Source organism: Acomys minous, assembly GCF_964271855.1.
Source record: "Acomys minous genome assembly, chromosome: 8".
Taxonomy (NCBI): Eukaryota; Metazoa; Chordata; class Mammalia; order Rodentia; family Muridae; genus Acomys; species Acomys minous.
This window is the reverse complement of record NC_140489.1, coordinates 81,704,855-81,717,419: the sequence shown is the minus strand read 5'-3', so window position 1 is coordinate 81,717,419 and position 12,565 is coordinate 81,704,855. Positions and strand designations below refer to the sequence as shown.

The 12,565-nt window shown below is 40.9% G+C and overlaps 1 protein-coding gene across 1 annotated transcript in view; it reads left to right on the top strand.

Annotated features, from left to right (window-relative positions):
- Positions 1-30: 30 nt before the first annotated feature.
- Positions 31-12,565, top strand: part of SH3YL1 (SH3 and SYLF domain containing 1) — a 36,500-nt gene continuing 23,965 nt past the window's right edge. The window contains exon 1 of the mRNA XM_084793594.1: positions 31-473. Coding sequence (XP_084649720.1) covers position 473 — 1 coding nt within the window. The 5' untranslated portion in view covers positions 31-472. The remainder of the gene's footprint in view (positions 474-12,565) is intronic.

The window sequence follows — 12,565 nt, the reverse complement described above, 5'->3', positions numbered from 1 at the left end:
TCTCACGCCTAGGGAGGGAGGGCGGAGTGACCGCGGGACGTCCCCCCCAACCCCCCAGAGCAGGGCCCGGTGGCACGATATTGAGCCAGGACGGCCAATGAGCTCAGGGACAGCGGCTTGTGGACCCTCCTAGGGCGGTGCTCCTCCGCTCCGAGCTACCGCCCTCCCGGTGCTAAGTCTCGGTCGCGCCGCTGCATCAGCAGTGTGTTTTCCCGATTAAAAAGAGGCGGTGGTTTAGAGGACTCCAAAGGAATGAGGCTGGTGGACGCAGTGGAGCTATGTTCTGAGCAAGGGTATAGGACTAGGGATTGCACCGGCGACCGCAGGGCGCACACCTGTGCCCTCACCTGGGTCAGGTGTGTCAGGTGTGTGCCCGTGGGCGGGTCCCGTCAGGGAGGCGTGCCAAGGAGAACGCCTTCCTCTTCCTGGGCCTGTGTGAGGAGTTGGGGCGCAGAGCGGAGCGGCGAGCATCAGTGAGTAAGGGTCTGATCGGCTGGGGGGCGCGTCAGTACTGCGGCCGCTCTTCCTCTCTCGAAGGGCGTTGTGAAAGAGAGTGACAGAAACAGTCAAGTCCCTGGGTTTGTCTCTGCCTTTCCACCAAGTTTTTCCCCCCACCAAGTTCTTACTTCACAGATCCTTTTGCAAATCCTCAGAGCTCAAGAGTAGTTTCTCTTCATTCTTGGCCATAAAGGTTCTGGTGGACTGTGAACCACAGTCGTTCTAGATCCTTTCAGAAAAGCTCCTTCCTGCATTTTCAGTTTTGAAGACTGACTCTTATTTCGTTATTTTTCTAATATCTGATATTTTACTGTCTTCTGCTTTCAAATTGTTTTTGAGAAATGGCACAGATGGGGGAGAGCTGTGCCTTTGGTGCTGAGCCACGGATTTGTGTAAGGCTTTTGTGGGAATGGGGTCTCTGGGAAGAGATACACCTCTAGGCAAGGCGGGCTCATGGGTTTTGGGGCATCCAGAGGAAGAGGTGTCAGGTCTTTCACACAGGGCCTTCAACCTTACAAAGCGGCGTGGGGATGGAGAATACTCTCAGAGCTGCACCTCCGGATAGAGTGCCTGTAGGACCCTTTATTAGTGATCTGAATTGGTCCCCTGACAGTAAGAAGCAGGTTTCTCTACTGCCAAAATGCGCCGTCCTCATCTCGTTTCAGTAAGTGTACCATTGCCCTGCTAAGACAGAGCAAGGAAGAACAACCTGAAGGAGCCACCTCCCTCCACTGGAAGCAATGCCCCGCCCTGGGGCAGACACCTTGCCATGTTCTGTGTTTACCAAGTGAACAGGTTCTGGATTCCTGCTGGCCCGCCCGGGTGCTTCCTTGAGATATGAGGAAATGTTTAGAGTCATAAGGAGTTGGTAAACCTGTACACGAAGTTTAGAGAGCAACAGGGCTGGCTTTAAGGTGCTGTTTTACTCTACTCTGCAGCCTGTTATTGAAATACTATAGCAGCATCTGGCTGTTTGCAAATTGCGATGGTGGAGGTTTAAGAAACAAGTGATACCGTTCTTCCTGTTTTATTGCATCTTAATTAAGGAGAATTGGTTACTGGCTCACTATGTTCAGTTTCTGTGAAATGAGTCAATACTACCCTTCCTCGCTTTTAAACTTACAAAAAGTTTTTTCTTTTTAAAACTCTGGTACATTTATAGTTTTTAATTTTTATTCCTACACCGTGACTGCTAAGTGTCCTTGTCTATTCACTCATTTGCAAATGACGTTGCAAAATGACAGAATTCTTTACCAGTTAAGGCCTAAACACACTAATTATTTTTTTCTTTTTAAAAAGACATGTTCAGACAAGCATGCATCTGTGATCTTGTCCTAATCCTACATCTTCCCTGAATTTCTCTGGGAGGCAGGTACAAGATAAACATTTTTTTTCTGTCAGTTGCTCGCAGGTCTTTGTCCCCTATCTACACTCAGGTGGGGGGGGGGAGAGGGAAGCAGTGCTGGGGTTCACATGGATGATTTGCTTGTACACTTTGTTTAAGGAGGTCAGTAGTCTGACCAGGAACAGTGATTCTGACTCATCCATTTGACAAACTAGGTCTCCTTAAGACAAAGTAGTTAAAGCTCAAGCCCCAGAAGGATTCTGCTGCTGATCTACAAACAGAGATGTCAACAGAGTTTACATTTGTGCTTCTCACGAAAGGCAGCATTCCAGAGCCTCTTGAGAAGCCTAACTTTTTGCTTTTTTGGTTTGTTTGGTTGTTTTGGGTTTTGGTTAAGGTTTTATTCTTCTAACTACTGTATAAACTTAGTCGTGTTCTTATTTCTTTGATTTCTAATGGAGGTTTTTTTTTAATCAAATTAGCAAATTAACCTTGTAAATTAAAAAATTAAGACATGGATTAATACTGCATGAAATTTTAGAAAGCCATTTCTAGGTGTACTGTTCACATGTGTAACCTCTTTATGTTTCTGTTGATTTTTTTTTATTTGTTTGCTTAAGAGCTTTAATGTTTTTGATAGTTGGTTGTTGATGACATTAATTTAGGCTCCAGTACTCTAATAGAAAGAGAAGTGGAGGGGGCGGGGGTCCTTTGAACTCTGAGCTTTTGATCTTGACCCTGGTTCTAGTTTAGAAGTAGTCATCACCTTTCTCACTCCAGTGGAAAGTTATTCAGAATAAGATGTGAATGACACCCTTTGGCCTACTAGCCTGAGTTATTAACAAATTGTCAATATATAAAATGGTTTCCAGATCTTAAGTTCACTGAAACTGTGACGTTTACAAAACAAAAATTTTCTTCTCAATTTTTTTATAAACTCTTCTTAATATACTGATAGTATGTTACTATTTTAATGAACAGAAATTTTCAAATATTTTAGTTGCTTCTTAAAACAAAACAAAAAAAAAACATTTCTTGGATTGAGCTTTTGTAGTCACTTTTCTCCTCAGTAAAGCAACCGTGTAGTTTGCTTGGCTCTGCATTGGGTGGGTTGAGGCTTCTGTGAGTATTCAGATCCTGATTGTGATGTGAAGTAGAGGCATTGTGGTCCACAGAGCCATTCACCAGGAAACCCATATCCATGGTTTGTTGTCAATATAGCAAAATCAAGGAAAAGTGAGAAGCTCAGGGAACGGAGCAGAGGACAGGAAGTGGGGTCTGTGCCCAAACTTTCAGTTTACACGTGTTCTAACTGAAATTTACTCCCTACAACTGAGCAGGTGTGTGCTCTTGCAGGAAGCTTTACAGAATCCAGCCCACTCTGATAAAGAGCATCTCAGGGGAGAAAAAATCTCATCAGCTTAGAAGTCCAGGTTCCCATCCGTTATAGGAGAGAAGTCACAGTGTCAAGACCTTGAAGCAGCAGTTACATCATATCTATAGTCAAGAGTAGAGTAAAACAAATACATGAAATCTTGTTTACTTGGTTTTTCAGTAGCTTTCTTCTCTCTTAGTGTGCAGGGTCCCCTGTCTGGAGAATGGTGCCACCCATTACCCACAGGACAACCTGACCTAGATAATCCCTTCTTAAAGCTGTCTTCCCACATGGTTCTGGGTTGTATCAAGTTGAAAGTTAAAGCTAACTAGCACATTAACTTATGCTAGAGCTGTTGGAGGTGCACAGAGCTTAGCAAGATTAAGACCGAAATTAGTCCAAGCCAAGTCTCCAAGGTACAGACAGGATCTGGAAGAATATCAGTTCAAGGAGACTTGATTGAAATTCCCGCATTAGTGAAGATGCTAAGCTGAGACCATGGGGACAGTGAGGGGAGTTTTGCCCATCCTTCCTATTGCTCATCCACCAAATGATCAGATGATAAGTAGATGGATTTTGCTGCATCATGGGTGAGGATGCAGCTACAAAACAGGGTTGTCAAAAGTGCTCATGGACTTAAAAAGATGGCATGAATATCACCAGGACAGAAATGGAGGTGCGGAGAAATAAACAGAATAGTTGAAGCTGAAGGCATAACATTTTGAGGGAAGAAAAATAAGACCATGAACTTGAAATAACAATAATCAACATGTAGAAAGAAGCAAACAATAGTGGGATATGAGAGAAAAGGACCAAACCCTCAGTGATGCACTTGGAGGAAAAGAATCAAGTAAACAAATACAGTATTTTCCAGCGTATAAGACTACTTATTAACCCTCCCCCTGAAAAATCCATGTCAAAGTTGGAATGGGGGGAGGTCATCTTATATAGTAGGTAATTACCTGCAGCTTGCTTCATATGTCTGTCTAATATAATGGGGGATGCCATGGCCAATACCCCACTCTGTGCTCTGTGCAGGGAGTATGAATCAGGGAGAAGCAAACTGCACACATCTTCCTGAACCTCGGGAGAACATGAGGCATGGATTGGCTCTCCACCAGAACCTAACCATTAGACTCAGAAGGCTGACTTGAGTGTGGATTGCACTTTAAAGGGGCAGTGTAGGCTGGCATTGGCTGTCTGCCCACATTTAATAAAGCACCTGGGTGTCTGTGCCCTGCCTGCAAATAGACACACACCTGAATCTACTGCACAGCGTTTGCACTGGAAAAGGGGTAGTCGGCAACTTTATTCCAAACTCTATATTTTAACTGGAAAAATTGGGGGTCGTCTTATATGCCGGAAAATATGGTAGATAGGGAATTTGTAAACCAAAATAGGAGAGAAAATTTTAAATATATTATAGGAAATGATGCCCCATGATTTAGGAAGATATCACTGAGAAAATGATCAGGTAAACCATTGGAAAATATTCAAGATATGTATATGTGTGTGTGTATATATATGTGTGTGTGTATATATATATATATATGAAAATATATATGAAAATTCATATTTATACTTGAGAGATATCCATGATATAGAAGGGTAATTTACAAAAACAAGACAGTGCACATTTTTTAATGGGCAAAATGTTTTACAAACACTTTAGCAAGTAGAAATAAGTGCCCTGGCCGGGGAAGCAAGTAGGCCAACTACAGATATTTACCCTCTGCTTCTCCAGATACAATCCTGCTGATCTGCAGCAGACTACCTGCTGCATCCTCCCTTCCCCCACTACACCTATCTCCAGTGGATCTTAAAATTCTTCCACTCCTAACCACCCCACCCACCCGCTTGTGGCCTCCAAGTTCAGAAGGCACTCCCTGGGAATCCACAGGCCATTCCTGCCAGGGGAGGGGTATGCTGGCTACAGAACCTCAGTTCTCCCTCTGCTCTTCCAAATCTAATTCTTCAATCTCATCCCCAGCTCTACAACAAAAAACCTGTTGCATCCTCCCTTCCCCACTGCCTCCATTTCCAGTGGTTCAAGCAGATCTTCCTATCCAAACTGTCCTGCCACACACTCATTGCTTTGTTGTAGCCCCCAACCTCAGAACGCCTTTCTGGGAACTTATGGGCCACTATGACCAGGGAAGCAAGTAGGCTAACAGCTGACCTTCACCTCTCCCTCCATTCCTCCATGTCCAATCCCCAGTCTCATCCTTAGCCCTGTAACAGACCTTCTGCTGTGGTTTCTCCTCACTCTGTCCCCATTCCCAGGTGACTAAACAGATCCTAGTGGAACACGCTGCTTTCCTCCTTCATGTGGTTCCCTTCAGTCACCACCCCCCAAGTCCATCACTATTCCTAAGTGTCAGCTTCCAGATACAAATTTTACCTAGAATGCCCAGTGGCCATACCCATTAGTATCCTAGAAAAAACTCATACCAGGCAACACACAACCACCACACTCTAATAAGAACTAGAGAGGAAACAAAAACCAAGGAACAAAACACCTACCCAACAAAGAAAAGACAAGATATCAGCACCTCGAATTATAACCTTCCCAAATCTCAGATGCCTTATGTCCATGTAAAAACATAATAACATGTAGGACAACGCATCTCCACTAGAGCCCAGCAACCCTATCACAGCAGGCCCTGAGAATTCCAACATAGCTGAAGCACAAGAAAAAGACCTTTAAACAACATTTACAAATATGAGATCCTTAAAAAGGAAATTAATAAATCCCTTAATGAAATTTATGAAAATACAAACAGTGGAAAGAGATGAATAAAACTGTTCAAGACTTGTAAGTAGAAATAGAATAAATAAGGAAAAACCAAACTGAGGGAAACCTAGAAATGAAAAATTTAGAAACTCGAATAGGAACTACAGAAGCAAGTGTCGCTAACAGAATACAAGAAATTAAAGACAGAATTTCAGGCACTGAAGATAGAATAGAAGAAATGGATGCATCAATCAAAGAAAATGTTAAAGAACTAACATACAACAACAACAACAAAACACCTGAAACAAAGCATCCAGGAAATCTGGGACACTATGAAAATTCCAAATGTAAGAATAATAGGAATAGAGGAAGTAGAAGAAACCCAAGTCAAAGGCACAGAAAATATTATCATCAAAATCATAGAAGAAAGCTACACTGACCTAAAGGAGATGCTTAGCAAAAACCATGCAGAGCATCAAATAAAATGGACTAGAAAAGAAAGTCCCCTCAGTATATAATAATCAAAACACTAAACATACAGAACAAAGAATATCAAAAACTGCAAAGGAAAATGGCCATATAAGGGGGGACCTATTAGAATTACATCTGACTTTGCAAGGGAGACTCTAAAAATCAGAAGGCCATGGACAAGTGTTGCATACTCTAAGAGACGTCTGCTATCAGCCCAGACAACTATACCAAGCAAAATGTTCGGTCACCTTAGATGATTTACATTCCATGATAAAAGAAATTTTAAGCACTGTCTATATGTGAAGGTTCTAGAAAGAAAACCTAACCTAAAGGTTAACTACACCCACTGGGGGGAAAAAACACAGGAAATAAATCATTTCAGAGCAGCCTTCAAAAGAAGGAAACACACACACACACACACACACACACACAGAATCAATAATCTCTAGTCATTGGTATCTCAGCATCACTAAAACAGGATCCATTCTGCTGCTGCATCCAAGAGACACTGACATCAAGGATAGGCATCACTCCAGGGTAAAACGATGGAAAAGTTTATTCCAAATGCTAAGAACCAAATTACTAAGGAGCAAACTGGTGTGGGCATTTTAGTATCTAATAAAATAGACTACAAGTCAAAATTCTACTCAAAAGAGATGGGAGAGGACATTTAATAGTCAACAAAGGAAAAATCTACCAAGATAGCATTTCAGTTCTTAACATCTATGCCCAGACACAAGGACACCCACTTTGTAAAAGAAACACTAGTGCACCTTAAATCACATATTGACCCTCACGTACTGATAGTAGAAGAGTTCAAAAGCCTACTCTCCCTAGCGGACAGGTCATACAGACAAAAACTAGACAGAGAAATACCGGAGCTGACCTTATAAGCCAAATGAACCTAACAGATACTGCAGAACATTTCACCCAAATACAACAGAATATATCTTCTTAGCACCTCATCAAACTTTCTCCAAAATTGGCCATATACTCAGATACAAAGCAAGTGTCAAAGGATACAGAAAATCCTATCAGACCACCACAGATTAAAGCTGGATATCAACAACAGAAACAAGAGGAAGACTACAAACTCATGGAAACTGAACAGCTCACTACTAACTGAAAAATAGGTCAAGGCAGAAATTAAAGACTTTCTAGACTCAAATGAAAATGAATACACAACATACCGAAACTCTTGGAGCACAATGAAGGTTGTTGTAAGAGGAAAAGTCATAGCACTAAGTGCCTACATAGAATAATTAGAGCAATCTCATACTAGCAACTTAACATAACACCTGAAAGCTCTAGAACAAAAAAACAAAAAACAAAAACAAAAACAAAAAACAAAAAAATCACACCCAAAAGGAGTAAAACGTAAGAAATAATCAAATTCAGGGTGAAATCAATAAAATAGAAACAAAGAAAACAATACAAAAAAGAGAAAGAAACGGAGTTGGTTCTTTAAGAAAATTAATAAGATTGGACAATCCTTATCCAAATTAACTAAAAGGTGGAGAGGGAATATCAAGACTAACAAAATTAGAAATGAAAAAGGGGACATAATAACAAATGCCAAGGAAATCCAGGAAATCATAAGGTCATTCTTTAAAAATCACCTGAACTTCACTGAATTGGAAAAACCTAATCAAAATGGATACTTTTCTTGATATATACTGCTTACCAAAGTTAAATTATGATCAGATAAGCAATTTAGTAGACCTATAGCCCACAGTGGTATTAATAGAAACAGTCATTAGACCAATAGAATATTAATAGACCAATAAGAGAAGTGATGGAGATCAAGATAAGATAAATTGGAAAGGAAAGAGTCAAAGTATATTTATTTCCAGATGATATGATGTATATGTGATCCAGGACCAGGACAATCCTACAGCTGATAAACACTTTCAGCAAAGTAGCTGGATACCAGATTAACTCAAAAAATCAGTAACCCTCCAGTATACAAATGAAACTCAAACTGAGAAAAAAATCAGGAAAACACCTTTCACAATAATCTCAAATAATATAAAATATTGTGCTGTAACTCTAACAAAGCAAATGAAAGACTTGTGGATTAAAAACTTCAAGTGTTTGGAGAAATAAATTGAAGAAGATATGAGAATATGGAAAGACCTCCTATGCTTATGGATTGGTAGGATTGACATAGTGAAAAATGACCATCCTACCAAAAAAATATACAGATTCAGTGCAATCCTCATCAAAAATCTAACACAATTCTTAATAGATCTTGAAAGGATAAGTCTCAGCTTCATATAGAAAAAAAAAACCCAGGCTAGCTAAAATAATCCTAAATAATAGTAAAAGTAATGCTGGAAGTATCACTATCCCCAATTTCAAGTTGCACTACAAAGCTATAGTAATAAACTGCAAACTTGTACAGTCACCATGGAAGTTTGTGTGGCAGTTCCTCAGCAAGATGGGGCTCGATCTACCTCAAGATCCAGCTATACAACTCCTAGACATATATACCCAAAGGACACGTCATCCTACCACAAAGACACCTGCTCAACCATATTCACTGCTGCTCTATTTATAATAGCCAGAAATTAGAATAACCTATTCCTCAACCAGAGACTAGATAAAGAAAATGTGGTGTATTTATACAGTAGAGTATTATTCAGCTGTTCTTAAATGACACGCAATTTGAAGGTAAATAGGTGGAACTAGAAAAAAAAAGTCATCTGATGTATCCCAGACCCAGAAAGGCAAATATGGCATGTATTCTCTCATATGTGGATATTAGTGACTAAGTCAATGATGACAAAAAGCTACAATCTGTTGAAGCACAGTGAGTAGATAGAGAATAAGGTTCTTAAAGGTACAGATAGATGCCATTATTAGAAAAGGAGAATAGAGCCTGGCATAGTGGCACACGCCTGTAATCCCAGCACTCAGGGAGGCAGAGGCAGGCAGATCTCTGTGAGTTCAAGGCCAGCCAGGTCTACAAAGCAAGTCCAGGACAGCCAAGGCTACACAGAGAAACCTTGACTCAAAGAACAAACAAACAAAAAACAAGAAAGAAAGAAAAGGAGAACTGAATACATAGTTATGGATAGATAGGTGCAGGACTTAAACAGGAGGACCACATGGTGAGTGGAGATGGGGTGAGGGAGGGAATATGGGGAGAGACAGCTAAAATTAAGGCCATTTGAGAAGTAGTATAGAAACCTAATACAGTAGAAGCCCTAAAATATCTATATGAATGTGATCTAAATGAAGACTACTTATGATGGGGGAGACAGAGTCACAACTGGCTGCCTCTTGTCACCAAATGAAGTTTCTAGCACTAAGATTCTGTTACATCTAATTGAGCTGTTGGTCAAAGAGGTTCCATGGGAATCCTCAAACATCCCACGTTATTCCCGAGGCAATAGGTTGCTCTCCACAAGTTGACAGCAAGGCCTCATTGTTGAAGACAACACCTATGCAGCTCATTGAACATGGAGTAGTTGAGCTGGTGCCTACATAGAGCTTTCAGTCCTGTGTTCTAGCATCTTTAGTACACAAAAATATTCTTCTGCAGACTCCCAAAGAGAAACAAATACCAATTAGGCACAAACCTTTCTCTCTACAGTATTGTTTTGCCTTCAAGGTGTGTTTGGGAGTGGCTGCACAAAGCTAGTGGGAGTGGCCAAATAATATCTGATTTGACTTAAGGCCCACTCTGTGTTTGGAACCCAACACTGCCCGTGTGACCAACAACCAGAGGCTAGAAAATAGAAATGAAATGATTCCTAATGACATTCTAGTTATACTCAGTGCCTTGCTCAGCAGAAAATTCCTCCTGCAGCATGTGGGAACAAATACAGGGATCTACAGAAAGGCAGTATACAGATAGTGAGAGACCTTGGAACACTTGGCCTAAAATGGGATGTCTCCTCCTGAGGGATTGGGGAACCCCAAATAAGAGAAGGTGGAAAGACTGTAAGAAGCAGAGGGGATAGAGGACACCAAGAAAACGAGACCCTTTAAATCAGCATGATCAAAGTCATTCAAACTCACAGAGACCGAGGCAGCATGCATAGGACCTGCATGGGTTTGCACCAGGTCCTGTGTGTGTGTTTTATTGCTTCCAACTTAGTGTTTTTATGGGATTCCTGAGTATATGATCGAATGGATCTTTGATTCTTGTGTCTTCTCTTAGACTCCTTTCCTTCTGTTTGTCTTCTACAACTCTGATGTGATAGTTTTGGTTTTGTTTTATATTTCATTTTGTTGTCCTTTGTTATTATCAATTAGAAGTCCTTTTTTTTTTCTTTTGAAAGACAGAAAGGGGGTGGATCTGGATGGGAGGGGAGTGAGGAGGAACTGGGAGGAGTTGAGGGAGGTGAAACTGTAATCAAGATAGATTATGTGAGTAAAGAATTTATTTTCAATATAAAGTAGGGACAATAGAAATAAACAAAGGAAAGTTTGCAACTTTGCCAGGAATGTGAGAAATCAACATTGAAATGCCACTCAGATAATATTTAATAGCCTGTCTAATACCATGCACTTGCTGAAGATGTGGAGTAGTTAATTGTCTTGGGAGTTTTGGGTAGAAGAATAAAATACCACTTCAGATGACTGTTTAGAAACATGTAATTAACAATGTACTTGTTATTATAAACTGGCAATTTCTGTGGTTGGTATTTATCCAAAAGAAATAAGACATTTGTGCACAAAAGATCATGATGGGAATATCTATAGCAGTGTAGTTTGGCATAGGCCCAAAGTAGGAACAACTCACTGAAAAAAGATGAAGTCGGGCGTGGTGGCGCACGCCTGTAATCCCAGCACTGGGTGGGTAGGGCAGAGGCAGGCAGATCTCTGTGAGTTTGAGGCCAGCCTGGTTTACAAAGCGAGTCCAGGACAGCCAAGGTTAGCGCAAAGAGGCCCTGTCTTGAAAAACCAAAAAAGAGGGAGGAGGAGGAGGAGGAGGAGGAGGAAGAGGAGGAGGAGGAGGAGGAGGAGGAGGAGGAGGAGGAGGAGGAGGAGGAGAAGAAGAAGAAGAAGAAGAAGAAGAAGAAGAAGAAGAAGAAGAAGAAGAAGAAGAAGAAGAAAAAGAATAGATGGAAGACTAAATTGTGTTATTCCTTCATATAAGAATACAGCCTAGGGGGCTGGAGAGATTGCTCAGGGGTTAAGAGCACTGACTGCACCTCTGGAGGTCCTGAGTTCAAGTCCCAGCAACAACATGGTGGCTCACAACCATCAGTGATCTGATGCCCTCTTCTGGCCTGCAGGTGTAATGCAGGCAGAGCACTGTATACATAATAATAATAATAAATAAAAAATCTTAAAAAAAAAAAAAATACAGCCTGGCAGGAGAGAGAAAGATGGACTTCGAATCTCTGCCCAACATATGTAATTCCACTTATCTTATGGTGTATCAAATAAGGTAGTTAGGAGAAGTTGACATTCAACACAGACAAAACTGATATAGAGTAACAAATCAGATTGATGCTACAGATGAGCTAGGCAAACTAAGTGTTTAAAGGAGATGGGACTACAGTGCAAACTTCATCAGAAGACAGGTAAATTTAAGAACCAATATTTAAATATTCTGAAATAAAATTGAGTTAAAATGTACAATACCATGCCTCCTGTTAGGAACTGGTATAAAATGAATACACAGCATATACATTTCATTTTGCTTTCACAAACTGGAAAAGTACCATTGATAGTTTGTGGGATGGACTTTGCAGCAGCTTTATTCTCACTGATGATCCTGTGTTGGGCCACAAAGAGCCAAACTGATGTCTTCTAAGGAAAACACACGAGAGTCTGCTCTGACTCTATTTCAACTTCTACTTTTAAAACAAATCACATATTTCAAACTCACCAGCTGCCAATGAGCATCTGTATTATTTTCTTAGATAGCTCTATACTTTGCTGAATAAAAAAGGCTTTCCCCTGTGCTACTTGGTTATTCCTTCTGTTTTTAGTGTGCGTTCACCTGCTGTTGTGTCACCAGGTGAAATGGTAGCACGGATGCCATCAGCATCTTCCTTCTGAAACACGAGACCACAGACAACCAGATGAGGACACAGCTGCTGGGCTCACCTGGACCTTGTCCGATTTACGTTTGCTCATCCAGAGACAGGAATGGTCCTCCTTCTCCAACATGCTATGGAGT